The following is a 23,852-nucleotide window of genomic DNA, read 5'->3' as shown; positions in this document are numbered from 1 at the left end:
TCCTGATCCTAAATAATTAGCATGTAATATATAAAAATGTATACCTGTCATGTTTCATGCTGATTTTTGATTCAAGCTGCTTCCTTTTGTTTTTCTGGTCCAAAAGCTCTTTTTTCTGTTTTCTTAATTCATTGTCTCTGTGTTCCAGACATTTCTGTTTCTCAAATAATGCAGCCCTATGAGAATCCAATGACTGCAACTGCCTGTTAATTTCCTGAAGTAACCAGCACAGAAGAAAACCCAATTTTACAATGTTCTCAGTACAACCTTACAAAGGCTGTGTGTGGACTTACTGCTTTAAACCAATCCACCACCTCATGCTATTCCCATGTTGAGTAAAGCATCAATTTTGATAAATTTGCTTAACTACCTCTGTTCTTTGCCTTTAACACTAGTCAAAGGGTTCTCTATTATCTGCATATTTACTCAGAAGTAAACCCCACTGCGTCCAATAGGACTTACTCGTAGGTGTGTATAAGATTGCAGCCTTAATCTATTAATTTACTGACCTGCTGAATTATTCTCCTGCATAAATAAATAACTTGCCAGAACACATGTCCTGCTGAAAATCCTCTTTACATACTTGCTTAATATCAATTAACCTTGAATATTCCTCACATATTTCAGATTCTCAGAAACCAAGCACATAACACTTTAGCTACCTTATCTTTTAATATCAGAACAACAGAGGAAAAATATTTTAGCAGTAACTTTACAATAGGTCGAAATACAATGTTTCCTCACCCTGGGATTTAAGATCCTCAAGTGATGGCCATCTTCAGAAACAAGGCAGCTAAGAGCGTGGCCTTTTCTGTGGCGGCACCTTCTCTGCAGAACTCTTTGCTCAGGGAGACTATTACAGCCAGCTCACTGAGCTCATTTAGAAAGTTGGTTGAGGTTTCTTTTCAGGGCATTTAGCAGAGTGACTAATGCAACTGCTGAGGCTTATTTTAGCTATTTTTATCAGTGATTTTCATTTGAATTTTAAATTGTGAGCTGTCTGACTAAATGATGGAATAAAAACATTTTAAATGAATATATGGGCAGTCAGTTGGTCTTCAGCAAGCGATCAGCAGGAGCAGTAACTCATTCAACCACATACATTGTTAATGTATGAACACAATCCGCCAAAAATTAGTTTCCAAGGGAAATAGAAGGAGCTATTCTAAAAACAGGAGTAAAGGTCTACTAATCCTAACTGCTTAAAGCATTAATGAAAGGGCCTTTAAATGCATGGCATCTTAAAAGGTCAGATGGCCATATTCTTGTCTTAGATATTACAGTTTGTGCCAAAACATACTTATTTGGAGTTTACTTTCAAGGAGTTGTGCTTAGAACTGTAGCTTTACAAAATGGTAAAATGGATATAAAATACCAGTCAAATTGTTGAGGCCAAAGACATTACAAAGAAGGAGCTGCCTTGTGTTGTACCACAAGGTGAAATCCTTTCCCCAATGCTATTTAATATTTACATGAAACCACTGGGAGAGATCATCCGGAGGCATGGGGCGGGGTGCTATTTTTGTGAACCGCCCAGAGAGCTCCGGCTATTGGGCAGTATAGAAATGTAATAAATAAATAAATATCAGTATGCTGATGACACCCAAATATATTTCTCTATGCCTTCAACAACAGCGTCAGCTAAGGCCAGTGTTTCTCCTGTGAATGAATGCTTAGAGGCGGTAATGGGCTGGATGAGGAAAAACAAACTGAAGCTAAATCCAGAGAAGACGGAGGTGCTTGCTGTCAAAGGTCATAACCTGGGTTTGGAGGTGTGTCAACCAGTTCTGGATGGGGTTACACTCCCCCTGAAAGACTGTGTTCACAGCTTGGGGGTGCTTCTAGATCCGTCACTCCAAATGACAGCCCAGATAGATGCGACGGCCAGGAGTGCCTACTATCAGCTTCGGCTGATATGCCAGCTGTGCCCCTTTCTAGAGTCGGAAGACCTAAAGACAATTGTGCACGCGTTGGTAACTACGAAGCGCAACTTCTGCAATGCGCTCTACATAGGGCTACCTTTGTGCCTAGTCCGGAAACTTCAACTAGTTCAAAATATGGCAGCCAGGTTGGTCACCAGTACACCTAGGAGTGACCACATCACACCAGTCTTAAACTCCCTTCAGTGGCTGCCAATTAGTTTCCGGGCGAAGTGTAAAGTGTTGGTTATCACCTTTAAAGCCCTACATGGTTTGGGTCTAGGCTACCTGCAGGATCGCCTTCTCCCGTACAATCTGTCCCACACACTCAGGTCCTCTGGGAAGAATTTACTCCAGCCAACAAAAACAAGGCTGACAATTTATTTATTTATTACATTTCTATACCGCCCAATAGCCGGAGCTCTCTGGGCGGTTCACAAGCTCTCTGGGCGGTTCACAACTATTACCCAGAGGACCTTTTCTTCTGCTGCTCCCAGTTTGTGGAATGGCTTGCTGGGGAGAGTTTCGTCAACTTAACAGTCTTCCAGAATTTAAGAAAGCCATGAAGACTGATCTCTTCTGGCAGGCCTACCCAGTTGAATTTTAAGATGCCTTTTTAATGGTGTGCTGCTTTTAATGATGCAGTGGTTTAAAACATTTGAATTAGTTTTATGTATTTTATGGTGTTTTTATTTGTGTTGTACACCGCCTCGATCTAGAGGGAGAGGCAGGTAACAAATAAATGTATTACCCTATTTCTTCGATTCTAAGATGCACTTTTTCCCCATATAAACATCTCTAAAAATGGCGTGCGTCTTAGAATCGCGGGTGTGTCTTAAGGTGTTTTTTTTTTCTGTTGGTGGTACTGAAATTAGTGTGCGTCTTACAATCGATGGTGGCTTACAATCGAAGAAATAAGGTATTATTATTATTATTTATTATCTCCCAACTTTTCAAATCATTGGCTATCTATTTTCCTGAAACATAATCGTAAAAATTTTTGACTACTGTTTGTTTAATTTCTAATATGGTTAAAGCTGCATTTTAAAACCTCCCTTTCCCAAGTTTTAGTTGCTCTGTTATTTATCTTTCTTTTTAAAACTAATTCAAATTATTGTTGCTGTGCAGAGGCAGAAGAACAATCGAGACTTTTGTAGACTTGCCGCCTTCCACCCTCCTGTAAAAGTACTTTTAGGGAGCAATTCTATGTCCTCTAGACAGTGTCTGAAGGGACATAGGATTGTTCAATTTCCTAGCTCTGAGCTTGTAGACAGGGCTCCGAGCTTGGAACCAGGAAACCATGCTCCCCACCTCCTCCCCATTCCCCTTACAGCTAGCATGGAGTGTAGCGCGTTGGCTACCTCTCTGCAATCAGAAAACGGAGCGCAAAGACGGAGAAAAAGCTTGTGTTACCAGGGGCGGGAGGGAAGGTGACCAGTGGCATTACGCTGTCTCCTATGGCCACCCCAGCCTCCTTCTCCCCCTCTCCAACATGCTGTTGCTAGATGGGCAGGGTAGGCTGGAGCTCCCGCTCTGCAAAGGATCCCTATTTGGAGGCTAACGGGAATCACGACAGGACTGTGCCCTTAGCTAATCAACTTCAAGCCTGCCTAGCCTGTTTGCCCTCCTTGGGGGCAGGGCTGGGAATGGGGAGGCTTTGAGATCCTGGCGACTCCTCTTTCCTCCTTGGAAAGAGGAGCCACTGTGGACCTTGCCATAGCAGCTGAGGGAGGGAGGGGCGGAGATCCACAACTGCATCTTCTCCTCCATGCTTGCAGCTCTGTCTACAGACGTGGAGGTGATCCTATGGTGTCTCAACACTGCCTAGGGACCATCAGGTTTTTCTGCATTTTTAATTATTTTGTATTTTAAAAAATTATATATGTTGTGCTGAGAGCTTCAGCTATATGGCAACTCATAAATGGAAACAACAACAAAAAACCAACGTACGTTCTTTCGATTTTCCAATTCACTTTTTCTTTCTGCATCCACCGTGACAGTAAGGAACTGTGCTGGCCTCAATGCTGAGTTACTAGAAACAGTTTGATTTGTGTACGAGGATATTTTTATCGCATATCTTTCTTCTGCTGTGTAGATTTGTCTAAGTTTGGTTTCCTTTATGACCTAAGCATGAAAGAAAGCCAACACTACAATTATACAAAGTGATTCTGAAAGAAAATTTAAAGAATAGGCAAGAAGTTGTATTTTTAGCAGCTAGAACACAGGTAGTAACAAAATAAAAACAGTGTAAATCTATAGATCCCAAAACCATAAATTCCCCACCCCCACGCCCCATACAGTAAGCAGAGGGTTAAAGGAAGGGGGGAAATAAACTTCTCTAGTCTTGCTCTGCCCAGTCCCCATAGGAATCCCCTTTCCCCAACTTTCCTACCATGTCTGTCTGACACTGTAAAAAAGCAAGGATGCTCCTTTCATTCGTCCCACTATTCAAATCCCTCCCAAAGAAGGCTCTCCGGCACTGCTTTTGAAAGCCTTTAGGCCAGGGATGTTGGAATTCTGCCCTCCGGCTGAAAGAGCTTCATTTCAGAGGAGCTCTTGGGGGTTGCATTCGAGGGGTGGGCAGGGCCCGAGGCAAAAGCGGTAGAGCCAAAGTAGCAGATATACCAGCATATTTTAGCTTAAAAACTCTTCATAAGCTCTTCAACTAAGCCTCAGAGACATTTCGGCCTTTTTAAATGGAGAAAAAAACTGCACAATAGCTGGAAACTACTACCAGGCAAACGGTGATCTGAGGAAAGGCAGCATGACCGTCTGGGGAACCCCAGACAGCTGGATTTGGACTTTGAGCCGGACGTTCTGCACCCCTGCTTTAGTTGATTGGGAAAAACTCTGCTAACCTTCTGAGTTATGGGCGCATGAGAGATGGAAAGGAAGTGGAGTCTTAACTGCTGCTGTTTTAACTTTTTTGTCTTCTAATTTCTATATGTGCGAGCGTATATATGTGGTTTTAAGCAAGTGGCTTTTTAGATTGCTTTATCTATTTTTTTACATATTATTACAAATCCTTTTGAGAGCACCAACGTGAAGTAGCTTAGATATTTAAATATAATAAACAACAACCAGCAGCTATAAATATCCAATCATCAAGCACTAGTTATTTTCAGAATTAGATAGCAGACGTCCTAAGCCCTACAGCTCCTTCCCACATTTGATAACATGCCTCACCCTTTCAATCATATTTCTGGTCTTTTCTGTTCCCACAGGAACCTCATGAATGCGATACTGAAAGCACAGGTAACTCATCACAGGTTGGGGAGCATCAAATAACTCTCGCAAATACGACAAAAATCCATATCGGCTGAAGGAGGAAAGAGAGGCAGTTAGATACTTTCCCCACTTATCATGAAAATTATCTATCAGTTCTCAAAACAAGATGTCTTGTGAGCAACATATATCAATATTGCATCAAGGGATCTTGCTTTGAGGTCCAATTTATGCAACACCAAAAGCCAAATATTGCAAGTTTTCCACAGCCAGAATTATGCAAATAATGATTACTTAATCAACTAACTGAGGCTGATTTACCAGTCAGAGACTCCACATTTGCTGCTCTTCCCTAATTTCAGAACAATGCAATATCAGAAAGGAATTCTTGGAACATTGACAGGCAGTAAGGAAGTTGTCAGAGAACTGTTAACAACTGCAAAACCTCTCTTCCCTCCATTAACGTTATCGAGTCTAAAAACCTCTGGCAGACACTGTTTTCACTTAAGTTTACTGGTACAACTAACCAGGAAGGCTAGAAACCCATGATTTTTTTAAAAAAAAAGTTTTTTATTAACACAAATTAAAATACATCAACTTCACATTAAAACAATCAATCAAAAAGAAAGAAAGAAAATATTACATAAGTTTGCTCAACTGTTAACATTTGTAATTTATCAATATTCATAATCAAACAATACAATACAATTGCTCCCCTTCACCCTTTGGGATCTATTCCTGCTTCCAAAATCTCCTTACTTCTTCTGGTAGTGGTTTTCCACTTCCCTTGGAGAACACATATACCAGGAACTGTTTCCAAATTCCCTCAAATTCATTCGTATTTGTTATGCCTCTTCTTACTTTTATATTACATGTGAATTTATCATTAATGGCAATATCCCAAATTTCCTTATACCATTCTTCAATACGATAATCTCCTTGGACCTTCCAGTTCCTAGATATAATTAATCTCGCTGCTGTCAGCAAATTTGTTATCAATTCTTTAATTTCCTTATTACACTTTAAATTTCCATATAATGATAGTAATGCCACACTAGGTGTCTCTTCAATCTCCATTCCAACAATTTCTTTTATCTCATTAAACTCTATTTTCCACAATTTTTGTACATATTCGCATTCCCACCACATATGTAAATACATTACTTTTTTCCCACAACCTCTCCAACAATTTGCTGAATACAGCTTATTTATTTTATTTAATCTTACTGGGGTTAGATACCACCTCCATATAATTTTATAATAATTTTCTTTAATTCTCACCGACATGTTTCTCAACACTCTTTGTCTCCATATTCCCTCCCAACTCTGTTGCCCTATCTGTACCATCAAATCTGTTTCCCAAACCATCTTTCCCATATTCTCTATCTCCCCCTTCCCAACCAATATTCTATATATTCCACTCGTTAAACCTTTTATCCTTTTATTTTATCCCTTTTCCTCAAATTTTGTCAATTCTCTGCATTCACCATTATCTCTTAACCATTTCTTCGTCCATTGTTCCAATTGCCAATAATTTAACCAGGTTAAACCCATGAATAGGATTTTCAAATATCTGGTTGTCATTCCAGGTGCAAACAGCCACTTGAGTATAATCACTTTCACACAGTAACGTAAGCCCATTCATATAATGTAAAGTTTTAAGGTAAGTAACACTTACAGTAGTTCTTCAATTGGTTTTGAAGGTAGGTTTTCAGCACACGATTCAGGAGGTGCACACACAGCATTCACTCTTAGTTTCTGTTTATCGCGTATCTAAGCAAGATTACACCAATGGAGAAAGAACACAATTCTTACATTGCATGGTAGCAGTGGTCTTTGGTTGTTCATAAATCACAAAGGAGAGTGGTTTTCTTAGAAAAATTATAGCTGTGTTTGAACAACACAGTAATCAATACTGGGTTAACTCAATTCCACGGTTGATTATTGAGGGGGTACTCCCTACACAACATGATTATAATCAACTGTGGTGTGGATTAAGGTCAGGGTCAAGTGGTACTTGATTGACACATAACCTGCCCTCTCTCTCCCACTGGTATCCCATCAGCCATTGTGAGTTCTGCTTGGTGAATTAGAGCAGTAACCACTGCTTTGGTCGCTCTTGCCAGGGGATTCTGTTGTCACCGAAAATAACCAACTGTGTGTGACGAAATAGGCAATGCTGCCTGACAGACGACAATAACCAACGGTTGTTCAAATAATCAATTCTGCAGTGTTGGTTATTTGCGTTGGTTATTTCAGCAGAATAACCAACCGTGGTGTGAAAAAGTTCCAACAGACAATACAATAAACCACTGTTGACTATTTAACCCACCGTTAGTTATGTCGCCGAATCCAGTTAAAGTCTACATAAACAGATAGCCCCAGTGGCTATCTTTCACAACTTTCTCAAGTAGTAGGAGTAACAAGAGAGGGTTTTTTTACAACTATCAGCATTTCTGCACTTATTTGCATCTATAAAAGACAGGATCAATGTGTGCCTCATTTACTCTTTTTTAGTTATCTACACCCTGTTTATTTAAAAGCAAAATGAGTTTTCTGACCTGGAGGCAGCAGCCTAGCAACAGTGAACTTGGTAACAGAAGAATAAAGAAATTGACACTGCAATCCTGTTTGTCTATTTAGAAGTAAGAGTTCAATGAGACTTTCACTTCTGAACAATCATATATTCACCTTTAACAGGTAACAGTCGAATCGTTTTTTTTCCTCTCTAAAGGATACAATATTTTAGGCACTTCTCTTAATTGGGGGCGGAGTGGGAATACTATTTAATTATTCATTTGAGAAAAGAAAAATTAGCAGCTCTCCATCATTATTTCATGCTACTACCATGACAATAAAAAGACACAATGCTGACAAAAGAACAGCCTACTTATTAGGGGACTTCTACACCAACCAGTTTTTAATCATATATGTCCTTGCCTCTCTTAGAAAGATTTCCATATCTTCTCTGTTTTCAAAGACAAAGGACCTCATGTCATTGGATGAAATGTGATTTTCCACGTATTTGGCATGCTTATGATCTTTCATATTGATCTGTGCAGAAAGAACACATCAACAATTACAAAAGGAAGTGAAAATTCATAGGAATACGACAGTAACATTTACGTGAAGGTTAAGGAATTATACTGACATAGAATCAGAAAATACTTGGCTCTTACATGGACATTAGACCAGTAAAAAGTAACCTGGCTGGACATGCCTGGATAATGAAATACTGAAATAGGCAGGAAGTACTGAATATTACATAATATTGTATAAGCATATCAGATTCATATTTGTTTGTGTAAATACTTGCCCTTGGAGAATCTTTTTTCATTTTTCGCAAGATATAATTTCAATGTCGTTTTTATTAATAAAAAAATAAATTAAAAATCTGGTTTAAATGTTTACAAAGAAACAAAATGTAATTTGACTTATTGTTTAAAAATGTATAAGGCTTACTACATTCTAACTATTATTACAAAAGTGCCTTAATTTATAGCTTGGGTGTTTGCACTTCAGCCTTATTGTGTATTCTTGTGTCAGTGGATAAACTATCTTTGTGTCAGTGCAGCTTCTTCCTGATGTGCTCAGGTAACAGGAAAATGGGGAGGAGCACACACAAACACATTTCCCCACAGCAATGTCAACCCAGATTCTGGAAATGGAGCATTGAGCTGCAGTGTGGAGTTTCTCACGTTACCTGAGCAACACAGGAACAAGGCATTCCACAGACACTTCCGACGAGGCAAAAGTCATGAGAGAAGGGAGTCTGAGTTTATGAATAATATATGGCATACCTCAAACACAACCTTTGTGATGCATGATAGTTACGTGGTCAAAATTACAGAAGGAACTGAATACTACATACTGAACTATACAACTCTTTGCTTGATATATCTGGAGGCATCCCACAATATCCTAGTTGCAGGAAGCGAACTTGGGGGCCATCCCAAAACAACCAGGTATTCCCATGAACTTCTGTCCCAATAAAGGTTGCTTTGAACAGTACACTTTAGAAAAACCCATTTGATTAAATTAACCTAATGATCACCATATAGTCTCAAAACTAAACAATCTCAAAAAGATAAACATATCTCACTTTTAATTCTGATAACTTAATTTTTTTACATTCTCAGAAACAACATGAAACAACTCACTCAAAAGAAGTGATTACATTTGGTAATCTCATCCATAATTAGCTGCAGAACTGAACACAGTCTCACATGCTATGCTTTTAGTGCTTAAGAGGAAGCTTTTATTTCACCTCAAATGGCAATACTTTTCTGGAACTTCAGTGATGGCAAGGGTAGGGCGGGGTGGGGAACAGTCTCCCAACTGGAGCAACCCAACAAGAGAGAGTTACTGAACATGTCTTTGTTATTCACAGTATGTAATACATCATCTTCAAAATACAAAGGCTTCTGTAAGTTTTGTACTAACAGTTGCATGAGGCAAATTACACCCACACTACCAACTCAAGACGTCAAGGTACATGCATGCTAAGTTTGATCACTCATGTTAAAACAATGAATTATTTAGGAAAGGTTTAAAAAAAGGGTTATAGCAGAAGTGTCATTTAAATTTTAGTGATGACGAAGTCACACAATATTGAAGCAAATCAGCTTACTGCAAGCATCATCGGGTCACAGACACGTCCTTTAAACCGGTCTCTGTTCTGTCTTAGCCACAAAAGAGCAGTGTGTGTGTCTCGGTATCTTCCTTTGAGCTTCTCTTCCTTCATATTCATCATATTTTCAAATTGCACAATGCGATCAGTTACCCCTGTAATTTTGAGACAGCTTTAAACGTCATGTTTTCTATATTTCATTATCACAACAGGCACTACTTAGTTACTAGAGTGATGAGATGTCTGGGATGAAATGCCTATAGGGGGACCCATAAACTTTTCACTCTCTTCCACCAGAGGGGGATCTTAGCAAGCAGCTGACTGACAAATTTACATGGAATTTTTGTGAAGGGTTCAGCATCAGTTTGGTCCCTACATCTACACAGGAAGACAATTTTCATTTTTTACTGCTCCATTCTAAGGAGTTAAGTCCTATAGCAATAACCAGCCTGCTCACCAATATCAACAACTGTGCTAGCAGAAATCTTAAGTAGAGACTTGGGCAAGGATTTAAAAGGCTATACAGAGAGGTTCACTAGCTTGAAAGGGACTTCAGAGCCCCTTCCCCAAAACTGACTCCAGACACCTGGCAAATCATCCCCCAAATCTGGAAGGACTTCAGGATCACCATGAGAATATAGCATGAGATGTGATCTGAGAAAAATATTAGGGAAATCTTGATAGGTTGAAATGTTTGGTCACACTTAGGGCCAAAATACAAAACGTTTCTTAGGAACTAAGCTGCTCCTTTCCCCTTCCTGGCTATGAAATTCACAGGCTGAAATGAACCCAATGGGGCTGTTCACACAACACGCTAAACCACACACATCCGAGCAAGTTGAAGGGTATGGGCTGGCTGTCAACTATCAAGCCAATTTATTCCTATGGAAGTAGTATTAACAGCAACTCCAGAATTAAGACCATTTACCTCTTTTGTCATTCAGCAACTTCTCATTTTTTCTGTGCAGCTCCTTTAATTCACCATCTATATTTGCTTTCTCTTCCACCAACTGTCTAAGGTCAGCATTAATAGAATCCACTTGAGGCTGAACATTTACACAATTGTCTGTATTTCTTAGCTCATCAGTCAAATCTTCAATCATTTTACAAGTGTTCTCTATTCTCTTCTGCCGATCCATTTCTGTCTCTCTCTTCATTCTCAAAGCTAATTTAATGTCTTCAATCTAAGAAAAAACACAGAAACGTTTTGCTATTGGCATGCTTGGAAACAAATTCCCACTATAAAGTAGCAAATTGCATCTTAGCTAGAAATTAGGAAACATGAGTAAAAAAATTTGGTTATCTAAATGCATTCACCCTAATTCCCTCCAATGCCAAACTTGGGTGGCTGCATGTCTATCAGTTTGAAAGCAAAATGGAGAGCCCTCCAAATTAAACCAGCTTGCATTATTGATTCTGGGAATTGATGCAGCCAAATTTCAGAGGAAATATTACCTACACTTTACAAGTCTAAGGTGCATGCCTGTGTGTCTAAATAGTTTTTAGACACACAGGCCTTTGTCTATTTAAAGTGCTATAGAAGGAAGTTATCCTACTGATTTTTAATAATAGCCTGAAATATTCGCCAAGATCAAGGAAATTAAAAATGCAGGCTTCATCATCACAGAATCCTCAATATTTGCATTCACAAAATTTGTGACAAAACTGAATGCCACTTCCAAAAAATTAACATATAATCAACACAAATTAAGGGGTTTAAAGCCAAAAAAGTCTTACTTCTTTGTCTTTTCTCTCCAAAGCATCCTGTTGCTGTTTACATTTCTGAGAAGTTTCTTTGATAGCTGCAATCTATAAACCAAGAGAATTTTTAAAAAGAAATAAACTCTAATTATATATTTTCCAAACAAAATGTGTTAAAGAACCACAGCCAGCATGAACATGCTGCTTTTACGCTAAACATTTATTGAATGGAAGACAGCACTTCTACTTGATAGTGACTATATAAGGAGAACAAGAGAGATCCAGTGATGTAATTGTTACAGTGCTGGACTGGGACTGGGGAGACCCGGAATAAAATCTTACCACTGAAATGACTGAGACTTAAATTAGTCATGATTAGCTTAAGTTCTATTAATTGCAATGGGTCTACTCTAAGTAGGACTAAAGTTGGATTTTACCCCCTGGGATCTAGTTCTCATTTAGCCATGAAGCTCACTGGGCGACTTTGGGCCAGTCACTGCCTCTCAGCTTAACCTAATTTACAGGGTTGTTATAAGGATAAAACGGAGGAGGAAGATCATATCAGCCATCTTGGGCTGCTTGGAGGCAAGGTGGGATAGAAACGTAGCAAATAAATAAACAATAGCTGCCTCTTATTATAAGAGTTCATAAGGTTGCAATTTGAATAGCTATAGTCTTATTGGAAGACCCTTGTTAGATGCAAAATTACAGAATTGGAAGGGATCATGTAGCCCAATCCCCTGCTCAATGCTGGATAAATTGATGAATATTTCTATTTTGGTACTTCAGTTAAACCGCACTGGAATCAGAAAGTTTTTGTTTTCTCCACAAATAATATTGGGAGAGAGCTTTCCTTCCTTCCTTGCGACATCATTGGCTACCTCAACTGAAGACAGTGACCCAGTTCCCATGACATGACAGACCACTGAAGGTTAATTTATTTATTTATTACATTTCTATACTGCCCAATAGCCAGAGCTCTCTGGGCGGTTCACAAAAATTAAAAACATTCAAAGTATAAAACAGTATAAAACCATAATATAAAATACAATATAAAAGCTCAACCAGATAAAAACAGCATCAATGCAAAATTACAAATTTAAAACACCAAGTTAAAATTTATTTATAGACTGTTAAAATGCTGGGAGAATAAAAAAGTCTTCACCTGGCATCTAAAAGCATATAATGTAGGTGCCAAGCAAACCTCCTTAGGGAGCTCATTCCACAGCCGGGGTGCCACAGCAGAGAAGGCCCTCCTCCTGGTAGCCACCTGCCTCACTTCCTTTGGCAGGGGCTCGCGGAGAAGGACCCCTGAGGATGACCTTAGGGTCTGGGCAGGTACATACGGGAGGAGGCGTTCCTTCAGATAGCCTGGCCCCAAGCCATTTAGGGCTTTAAATGTTAATACCAGCACTATGAATCAGGCCCGGACCTGGACTGGCAGCCAATTTACCTTCGAGGAGCTGAGGCACATGCTCGGCGCCATTATAAATATGGAAACCCAAACTTGGGATTATTTTATCATGCAAAGCCAGATGGCAGGGGTTATTTGAGGGTTAAAAAAACCTTGCATAACCCTACAACATGCCAGCTCAGTTGGCAGAAAAGGCCATTCCCCAGTTGGGGATTGAATATTCATAATGGCGACCCGTACACACCACAGCTCCTCCACCTCCTCGAGGGTAAATTAACCCTCAGTGGGCTGGCAATTTGTGCAAACCTGGTCAGAGGGCCAATGAAATCAAAACACTTCCTTAGAAAGAATGGGTGGATGAAGCTTTCTCTTGTATGTCTCTGGGACCTGAACCAAGACCCTGACCTGGAGAACACACCCTCTGATTCAAATTCCGATAAAGCTAGCGGCCACAGCCTGGCAAGATCTGAGTACTTAATTTGATTTGTGCAGATTGTTGCTCAGGTGATCCAGGACATCCTTCTATAGTGCACTACCCTATACATTGTGGTTTGAACTGTGTGGGATAAAATGACGCCTGGCAGGCTAAAGGCCTGGAAGCTAGACAACATGAAACGTTTCAATCTACAATTCTAGTACACTGACTCCTTTCTAACTCCCTGTTTATGAAAACAGCTTCCATTTTAAATTTCATATATCTCAGACTACTATCTTAAACCTCTTATATGTGCATTAATTATATTGACTTCTATGAGACTTACAAGCAAAGTGACACCAGGAGTCTAAAATACATACCTTCTCTTTGATCTTGGTATCCAAACTCGCACACTGCTTCTCAACCTCTTGGATCTGATGTGTCATGGGAGACTGTGTTTCTTTTAATGCTCTTAATTCGTCCTTCTGACGATCTCGACTTTGCTTCACCGTTTCATACTGCTTACGGACATCTTCATATAACTAGCAACAAATACAAACAAAATCTACAACAGGGCAGGCAACAAGTGGCCCACCAAAGCTGTTTGTGCGGGGGGGGGCTATGAATCACAACTGCCATCGCTGTGCCATCTTGGGCTCCCCACAGCCTGTCAAACAGCTGTTTGGCAAGCTCCTTAGAGCACAATTCTACTGGGGGAAACAGCACTTTTCCGTGCACCTTGTTTCCCAGTAGAATTGCTGTTTATGCAGAGGAGCACAGGGCACATGAGGATTGCACATCCTGTTTCCAGCAGAATGCGATTCTCCACAGCCTGCCAAACAGTTGTTTGGCAAGCTGTTTGGCGCCCCATTCTGCTGAGAAACAAGGCACACGCACCCCCGCACCCACCCACCCCGGCTTATTCCGTAGCAGAATCACTGAGATTCAAGTGGTACAGCCCCCACCCCAAACTTCCAAAGTTGCCCAACCAAATCTACAAACTCAGCAATATCAGTTCTGAATCCAATACAACAATTCTGCACTTACACAGAATTGCAGCATACACAAAGACCGGAATATAATATTAAGCAAAAGCAGCAAAGATAAATAAATTTAAACCTTAAAGAGGCTACTATGATATTTCAAAAACATACAACTTTTATGGTCGGGCAAATACTATTTTCTCTTTTTTGTTCAGCACATTTGTTGTTCTTATTTCCCCTGTTACATCGGCCTGAGTTCGATCCCAGCGGAAGCTGGTTTCAGGCAGCCGGCTCAGGTCGACTCAGCCTTCCATCCTCCCAAAGTCAGTAAAATGAGTACCCAGTTAGCTGGGGGAAAGGTAATAACAGCTGGGGAAGGCAACAGCAAACCACCCCGCTATAAGGCCTGCCAAGAAAACGTCAGCGAAAGGTGGCGTCCCTCCAAGACTCAGGAATGACTCCGTGCTTGCACGAGAGGTTCCTTTCCTTTCCTTCCACACTTCACTCAAGTACATTTGTTGTATACTTTTGTTTCTTTTTAAAGACACATTTCCAAAAAACTTTTAAAAAGAACTTACCACCCAGGGCCTTTTTTTCTCAAGCATTGCAATTAAATCTAGATGGCGCTTATGTTCATGATATCGCTCCACGTCTTGCTTATATCTTTCATTCTTTTGCTTCATTTTTTCTAAGTTGTTATTTTTCTCTGTGCATGAATTCTGTTAGAAAATAGATTTTAAGATATTTACTTGGCTGATTTAACAAAATTAAGTCTTATTTTGTAATTGCTCCATGCTATATTTGCAACTCAAATGTTCACATGAGAAGTAGGATTTCTATCCTAGTAGTATGCTACTTCTTGAACTTCAAATGGATCTTATTCTGCAGAATGCACATAAAAAAAAAAGGAACCAAACAGTTTGGTATCAATAAACCCATCTAATTTAGCCAAGAAAGCTAAATCATTACAGCATCACTACCACAAGATGTAGTGATGGCCACCAATTTGGATGGCATTAAAAGGGGGTAGATAAATTCCTTGAGGAGAAGGCTATCAACGGCTACTAGTCCCGATGGCTCAGTGCTACTTCCAGTATCAGAGGCAGTACACTAGTTTCTGGGGAACATGGGTGGAAGGGTGCTGTTGCACCATGCCCTGCTTTGTTGGACCCTGGTAAACAGGTGGTTGGCCATTGTGTGAACAGAGTGCTAGACTAGATGGACCCTTGGTCTGATCCAGCGTGGCACCTCTTATGTTCTTAACCTTAGCCACAAAGAGGAATTCTGTACTTTGCTTTAAGTCCTCCCAATCCTTGCAAATGGGAGAGTTAACAGGATAGAAGACACTGAATGGCAATATTTAACCAATAATATTCTGTACCAGTTATCTCCTCTGGTTATTGCTGAACCTTTAAACTATACATTTCCTTTTCCCTAGATGCCATATAGCAGGGGTAGGCAACATGTGGCCCTCAGCCCAATTTCAGGCAGCGCTCTATGTGAGATCAGTTGAGACCTCTGGCAAAAGCCAGCTGTCCCTTCCCTAGCCATCCACTGAGCAGGAAGGAAGAGGGAGAGAAAAGGGAGCAGCAGAGAGCGAGAGAGTGCAAAGGGGTGACCCATCCACTTTTGGCTCTGGCCCTGCCCTCTGCTGACGTATGTCCCCTGATTACCAACAAGAGAAAGCAGCCATCAACAAAAAGAAGTTGCCCATCCCTGGGATATAGCATATGGAAATGAGCTAGAGGGTAAACAGATAGTGCCGATGTAACATCTAGAACTCTCTTAAACACAGTTAAGAGATCTGGAGGGGGTCACAGTACCATGTTCTTTACCTCTCCTCTTCAGACCAAATCCCCTCTTCCCATCTTAATTATGGTTAAGCATTACGTTAACATGATTAAGGTTCGCCTGGGTTTCCACTTGACCAGGATTTGAAACCAGAAGAATTTCAACCATGATTAACAACAGAATCAATATAACTCCTAATATACAATTTCATTACATGAAATGTTATTTCCCTAGTTTTCCTTATGAAAGGAAGTCCGAAGTGGCCAACAATAAATACAACACAATATATTATTTTATAAACAATAAAATATATAAACAATAAAGCAGTTTAATACCATACCAAATTCAGGATGACAAATCAAATAAATTTAAATATAAAACAATATTTCAGTAACATAAACAATTAACATCTAACTAACTTAGCCAATAATATACCTCTGCCACCAGCTAGGGTAACTGGGACCACTAGATGGCTGCAACTCCTGCTTCCCAAAACTTGATGGCAAAGGGGAGGCTAAACTAGACCCATCCATGAGCCAGAAAAGCAGCACCTGCTCCGATGCTTGCTTGTCTTTCCTTTCCTATCCCCATTTGTTTTTATTCTTGTATTGTGTCTGCAAGGGTTTGTGCACAATTACTCACTGCCAGCTCAGGAAGAGCAAACCCTTAGCAAAGTGATCCGCAGGGCTTTACGTGTTGCACTGACCCTTGGGGGGGGGGTCCCCTTTCCATTTCACAGCTCCCCAAGTGTCCAGCAAGTCATTTTAAGATTTATCTAGAGTCCACACCATTTTCATGGCTCTCGTTACTGCGAATGGTAGCTTTGAGAAGGGGGTGGACCCTAGATCACCCTTAAAACCACTTGCTGGAGAGGCAGGGAATCGTGCAATGGAAGGGGGAATCAGCAATGGTTAGCAATGGTTAGGGATCACCTTGCTAAGGGGACGATCTGGTTCCTTCTTCCTGAACTGGCAGTGGGTAACTGTCCACAAATTACCCGCTGACAGCTCAGGAGAAGGGGCCAGTGGCCATTCGCAGTAACAGTTGAGCTGCAAAAATGGGGTGGGCCCTAGATCACCTTTAAAAAAAACTTACAAGGGACTTGGGGAAGTGTGCAGTTGAAGGGGGAAGCCCCAAGGGTACGTTCCACATTTCAAAACTTGAGGGAAACTTTGCTAAGGGGTCAATCTGGTCCCCTTCCCCCCCCAACCAGCCAACTGTCCAGCTGTCAAACTAGCCTATATACAATCATGTCTTGTCAATTACCTTGTATGTTTCCTAGTACACTTTGTTCCCTTTGACAGCTGAAACATACAAGATGACAGACAAGACAAAATTATATACAGTTTGACAGCAGTAAGTGTGGACTTTTGCAACTATAAAAAACCAGGGAGAAATATAAATATAAGTATATATATACACACACACACACACACACACACACACACACACACACACACATATATATATATATATATATTTATTTAAAAAAACGATCAGGAAGATATTTGTGCACATTCCTGGGGCCAAAAATAAAAATAACATAAAAATATGGCCCCATTTGTGCAAATGTCAGGGCCTGAAAAAAATGGCCAGGGAACTCGACTGGGGGAATGATGAGAACAGGGAGGAGGACTGGGAGGCACACAAGGTGAGTACTGCTGCGAAACCCTCCGGGGTTCCTGCTGGAGCCAGCTGGAAAACCGAGGGGAAAAGGATGGAGAGAATAGCCCACAGGAAGCCCAATTGTCTGTTGGGCTCACTGTGGATTGTTCTGCGGACAACCCATACTGCATGGCTTATCCGCCGGGGTGGTTTGTCAGGTTGTGCAGATTCATCCTATGTATTAAAATCCAAAATGTGCTTTCCTGTTTCCAGCTGCTGCTCAGACTTCCTCAGCTTAAATGTCTCTTCCTGGGATTTGTAGTCATATTGGGGAGAAAACAACAACATGGAAACTAAAAAATAAGCCTGCTGAATATGCTAATGTCTTGTTCACCACCACCAAGTGAATGACCTCCCTCTCTGTTGTCCCTCTGTTGCCCAGCAAGCAAAGACCTTTTTATTCAAGCAGGCTTTTGATGTATAAATGGGTTGGATGCAGCTTTTATTCTGCTGATGTGTTTTTAATGTATTTGTTTTTATTATTGGCTTAGCCAAGTTTTATCTATGAATGTAAGCCATCTTGAGTGCCATTTCTCTTGGTAGAAAGAAAAATGCCTAAGAGGCAGGAAAGAGGGGCACATGAAAACCAAAGAGGGAGAGTGATGAGATACAAGAGCCATAGTAAGCAAAGAAAAAATCGGAGGACAAAGAAATTTGAAAAAGTCAGAATGCTAAAGTCATACTTGTTTTCCAGTCTTTAGACTAGGCTGACAATTCAAAAATAGCACAGACAGAAAACATTATCCCTTATTTATTTATTGCATTTCTATACCGCCCAATAGCCGGAGCTCTCTGGGCGGTTCACAAAAATTAAAAACATTCAAAGTATAAAACAACAGTATAAAACCATAATATAAAATACAACATCCCTAGCTTAATGAAGGGGCTGCTATTGGCACACAGTCCTCCTAGAACTGAAAAACTATTACGTATTTATTTTAAAAACAAGAACAGGCTGAGAAAATCTTTCCCATACACTTCAACCACTTACCTCAAGTTCTCGTTCTTTTTGCCTACAGTTTTTTAGGTCACAGTGATATCCATACATTTCTGGAGGACCAACTGATTTCTCTGTGGCTTCAAGGAGCTCAATCTTGGATAATTTTGCAAATTCCCCAACTTTGTCCTGCAAAGCAAGAGTCAAAATATTTGCAGTACTTTGTGTACAAAAAGGCTGTTCAAGTAATAGTCTTTAAAATAAACACTTAGATTTTAAAATGATGTAAAGATCCAGTACACTATTTCTAATGATTCCTAATTATAAGGAATGCACTCCTCCACTCAAGGAGTACAGGCTGTGAAGCAGCTTCCATAGGCCCTGGGACAACCTTCCCCCACCTCACTAGATACTTGCTTGCATGAGCAAACCATGACTTAGGCAGGGCCTTTCAGCATCTCACCAGCAGCGCCCACCCTGTCGCTAACTCTTCTCCATGCAACTCTTCCTCTACTGGGAGTAACCTGTGTATCAGAACCTGGAGAAAAGCTGGGAAAAGGATGCTGCCAGTGAGACACAAAACAGCTTCAGTTGCTACTGAATGATCTTGCTGGGTCTCACTGTGTTCAGAAGAGGAGCAACACATCACAAGCAGAATTCAGTTCACTTAGTAGGGAGGGTTAAACAACGGGGCTCTGGGGGAGTCACTTCCCACCCTTCACAGAGCGCAGGGTTGTACCCGAGGTGTTTATCCCACAGAATTTCAGCTGTACCAGTGCCAGGTAGCAGACAAACAATACAAGTGTAAACATTTGGGTTAATTCTGACAGGTGAAGTGGTATTATAAGGAGTTATTGTGTTGCATCAAATATCATTCATTTGCAAATATCACACCTATTTCTTGCACTAGATTTCTCAAAATTGCTTTGCTTTTCCACTGTACTGTTGCATTCCCACAGCACGTCATTCTTTAGAACAGGGCTGGGCAACTTCCCTCGTTTCAACGGCTGCATTGGGTCTTGGGCAGATGGCTAGGGGCTGCACAACCGTGCATGCACACAGTCACATATCAATCCTACTGCAGATCCCTGGGGTGGGGTACTATAAGAAGACTATTAAGTAGCATGGAGCAATGTTAAAGCCTTCCTCCCACCACCACCAGCGTTGCAGTGATACTGCTGAAGATTGCCATGGTGGGGAAGAGGCTTTAAAAGCTCCCCCCATCCCAATGATATTGAGTAGAATTGCTGAAATGAGGATAAAGTCTCCCCACCGCCATCACAGCAATGATACTGAAGACTGATGAAAAGAGGAGGAGGCTTTTATCCTCACTCCTGTTGCAGCAGTTCTCCAGGGAAAGAAGACATACAGGGATGACTCACTGTACACCCTCTTTCCTTGGAGATTTACTGCAATGGGGGCGAGATAAAGCTTCCTCACCATCACAACAATGCTGTTGAAGATCACTGCAGTGGGGAGAAGGCTTTCACTTCACCCCATCAAAGCAATTCTCAAGGGAAAGAGGGTGCGAGGGGAATCACTCCTCTTTTCCTGAGGCACTGAGCTCCTGCCAAACCACCTCACAGCAGTTTCAGATGCTGGTAGGAGCCTACAGTGCCAGGATAGAACATGCAGGAGCCACACAAATAACCCTCAAGGGCCACATGCCCACGCACAGCTAGTATTTACATTCTCTTAAAAATTAATTCCTTTCGTACCTGTGGAAGAAACTGGCAAAGATTGCTCACTTGAATATTTAAGGCTGAAACTTGGTCCTCTACCATTTTGAGAGTGGAAGGCTTATTATTAAGAAACCATGTTGATTGGTTGTTTGTAACAGACATTTCTCGTGTGATAACAAGATTGGTTGGATTCTTAAACCTAACAAATAGAAAACAATTGTCACTTTTTACCCCTATCCATAAAATATTTACTAAAACAAAATCAAGAAGCATGCCCCTCTAGTATCTCAATGCTGCAACCTGCTCAAGAATTTTTTAGTAAGGTAACTTATTATACGTATTTATACAAATAGAAAAAATGAACAAGTTTGATTACTCACACCTCAATTTCAATTACTCCTTTATTACAGCCGCGCTTCACATAGTGACCAACCTGAGGAAAAACAGAACGTAAAAATAAACATAAATGCACAATTTTATCATCATCTTATCAACTACAAGGTGCCTAACATTTTCTAAGTGCTGTACGGACATTTAAAGACAATACAGCCCCTGGGTTCTAGACACAATACAATCAAATATATATGGATACAAAAGGAAAGGAAGCATATATGGGTACAAAGTCTTGAAGTTAGGTAATATCAGCACCCAAGGCAGCATTCCTTGGTCCCCTCGCCAATGGAAGAAGCCAGAATGGGCTTCCCTTGATTCCTGCAGTTCCAGCGCAACTAGCAGTTGTAGACATGTATTTTCTGGGGAGGGGAGGGTGGGGAGCAAGAAATGTAAAAGTGATGGAATACGTTATGAAACTAGCTTCGAAGCCAATACAGCAAAATTAATCAAGATCCTAAATTTTCCTTTGTCTTAGAGCTGATAAAAATATCTAGGAAAAGCATGTTGTACCATCTTCATGGTCCTGTAACCCCAGAATATAGCCTGGGTTCATTTCTTCCTGTTCAGTTACCTATCCAAAAGCAGAGAAATTCTGGCACTTTCAAAAACATGATCCTTATATACATTCCAAGGTAAAACATGCCCATAAGGATAGTACCACAGTGCTTTTTCTCAACTGGCTCTTGTTCTAAGAAAATGTGAGCTCTAATGTGGACTATGTTCAAAAATTACAGCATACTGCCTAGCGGTTGTTCCTATTTAGTTATTCCTCCTTAATAGGTTATTCTTATGGTATCTACACTATAATCTTTCAGACACCAGGTGAAGAGCTTTTTATTCTCTCGGCATTTTAACAGTTTATAAATTTAATTTTAACTTTGCTGTTTTAAATTTGTATTTCTGCACTGCTGCTGATTTTATCCTGGTTGTGCTTTTATATTGTATGTTATATCATGTCTTTATACTGTTTGTTTTGTAGTGAATAGTTTTAATTTTTGTGAACTGCCCAGGGAGCTTTGGCTATTGGGTGGTATAAAAATGCAATAACTTAATAGTTACAGGATTGCTAGAGCAGTGAAATAGCCTCTCAGCTTAACTGAACTGCAATCTTTTGGGATAGCTCAATAAAAACCATGAGCAGCCTTTCTTCTGAACTACATCCAGACACTCAGTATGTCCTGTGCATTGTACACAAGATTAGCAAGCAACTTTATACCCATTCTCTAGAGCGCTACAGTACATAATAGTCACCAGAGTATATCAAATCTTTGGAAGGAAGTCATTTGGGAAAGGAGGTACTCAAAACGTGGATATGGGAGTCAATTAAGAAAACAGAGCACAGTATATTGAATTTATTCTGGCATCTATTTTCCACTTATAATATGAAAATAATCTTATGTGGTTTAAATATGCTATCATAATTGACTTCACTAAAATCCAATATTAGGTTACAAAGAGTTATTCTCACCTTGTCTGCTCGACCTATGAAAGAAGGTTTTCCTGCCAGTCCCAGGCATATGGCACAAACAATGCTTGATTTACCTGTTCCATTAGCTCCCAATATCATATTTAAATTAGGTCCTGGATATATCTCACAGTTATCATAAGTTCTGAAAGGCAACATTATTAAAAAAAACTAATGTGAGAAATATATGAAAATAAATCAAAATTTAGACTACAAAAACAATTCATTATATTAAAGTGGTGCTCTGCTTTTCAAAACCACCAAAGAAATCCTTATTTTGCTTACTGTAACGTCAGGGATGCAGGACTAAGTCTGCAATTTTATACCCACTTACCTGGGATTAAGTCCTATTGAACTCAATAGGAATTACTTTTGAGTTGACATGACTGCAAGTAATTTTAAATACTATAAGCAGCATAAGAACTCTGGGTTGACACTGGAGAAATTAGAATTTGGCATCACCTGAAACACAGCCTGTGCCTAGGAAATAGAATGGTAAAAAAAAAAAACCAACCTTTGCCACCTAGCCAGTTTCTTAAGAAAAACAGCAGATTAAGGCATGGAAAACAAAATATTCATGCAAATGGAGTCGAGAAAGGAATCATATTTTGACAAATCAAACATCCTAGCAGAAACAATAATCCTACCTAAAGCTAATCCTGATTACATGCCCTTTTCAATGATGGACCTTCAGAACCCTTCCGGTCCATGGTCCTGCATCAGGAATTAGAATCAATAAAACTAAGCAAATGCTTGTGTAACTTGCTGTCAAAAGACCTCCAGAGATAGTGCTTCCTAAGAGCAATTGTAAGAACAAAGGGTTGAATCCAATATTAGTCCTACTAATCTAAATCCCATTCATTTTAATGGGTCTACTTTAAACAGGATTAAGATGGGATTTAAGACAAAATCTTTATCAGACCAGTAAACAGTAGTGCATTTCCAGGAAATCAATCAGTTACTGTTCATCTGAGTATTTGCAAAGCAAGGCAGTGGTGAACACGTCATAGGCAAAAAAAAAAGCAATTGCAAAACCACATTTATTCACAAACTTCTCCCTTGAAGCCTCTATTTAATGGGATTTACTCCTAGATAAGTGTGCACTGAATTTAAGACTGCAGTTCAATTATGTACATGTTTACTCAGAAGAAAGTGCCCCTGAATTCAACAGGCCATACCCTCAAGTAAATCTTGATAGGAATACAACCTTCGGCTGAAATCCTATACCCATTTACCCAAGAGTAAGCCTGACTAAACTCAATGGGCCTTAGTTCTAAATAGGTATGCAGAGCAGGTTTGGATCCACTGATAAATGTATGGAAAGAAATTAATAGATATTTTTCCTCCTTCCATCTGCATCCCCACAAAAGCCTCCTTGGCGGGTTTGGGTGCCCACCTGAGTACATGGGACAGACCATGGAGAAGTGCAAGAAAGGAAATCATCAAAACTGGACAAGCCTATACAGAAATCTGCCCAATGTGAAACAATCTCCCCACCCCACCCCCAATTCTGAGGCTTTGAGTAAGGAATATGAAACCTTCCTTTCATAAACTTCTTTCTGCTCACTTATCTTAGGACCCAAGAAATATTACAAGCCCCCTCATGAGGGCAGTGCAGCCTAACAGGCAGGC

The 23,852-nt window shown here is 40.2% G+C and overlaps 1 protein-coding gene across 2 annotated transcripts in view; it reads right to left on the bottom strand.

Moving 5' to 3' along the window:
• Window positions 1-23,852, bottom strand: part of SMC5 (structural maintenance of chromosomes 5) — a 50,391-nt gene that overhangs the window by 25,671 nt on the left and 868 nt on the right. For both annotated transcript variants that reach the window (XM_063129334.1, XM_063129335.1), the window contains exons 2-15: window positions 22,224-22,365; window positions 20,743-20,795; window positions 20,399-20,561; window positions 18,735-18,869; window positions 14,866-15,006; window positions 13,685-13,846; window positions 11,512-11,583; window positions 10,703-10,958; window positions 9,775-9,929; window positions 8,085-8,198; window positions 6,823-6,917; window positions 5,106-5,238; window positions 3,870-4,043; window positions 45-214 (exon numbers count right to left, since the gene is read on the bottom strand). In XM_063129334.1, the coding sequence (XP_062985404.1) occupies window positions 45-214; window positions 3,870-4,043; window positions 5,106-5,238; window positions 6,823-6,917; window positions 8,085-8,198; window positions 9,775-9,929; window positions 10,703-10,958; window positions 11,512-11,583; window positions 13,685-13,846; window positions 14,866-15,006; window positions 18,735-18,869; window positions 20,399-20,561; window positions 20,743-20,795; window positions 22,224-22,365 (1,965 nt within the window). The remainder of the gene's footprint in view (window positions 1-44; window positions 215-3,869; window positions 4,044-5,105; window positions 5,239-6,822; window positions 6,918-8,084; window positions 8,199-9,774; window positions 9,930-10,702; window positions 10,959-11,511; window positions 11,584-13,684; window positions 13,847-14,865; window positions 15,007-18,734; window positions 18,870-20,398; window positions 20,562-20,742; window positions 20,796-22,223; window positions 22,366-23,852) is intronic.

This window comes from Elgaria multicarinata, chromosome 6, assembly GCF_023053635.1.
Source record: "Elgaria multicarinata webbii isolate HBS135686 ecotype San Diego chromosome 6, rElgMul1.1.pri, whole genome shotgun sequence".
In the NCBI taxonomy this organism is placed as follows: domain Eukaryota; kingdom Metazoa; phylum Chordata; class Lepidosauria; order Squamata; family Anguidae; genus Elgaria; species Elgaria multicarinata.
This window is presented reverse-complemented; position numbering and strand designations above follow the sequence as displayed.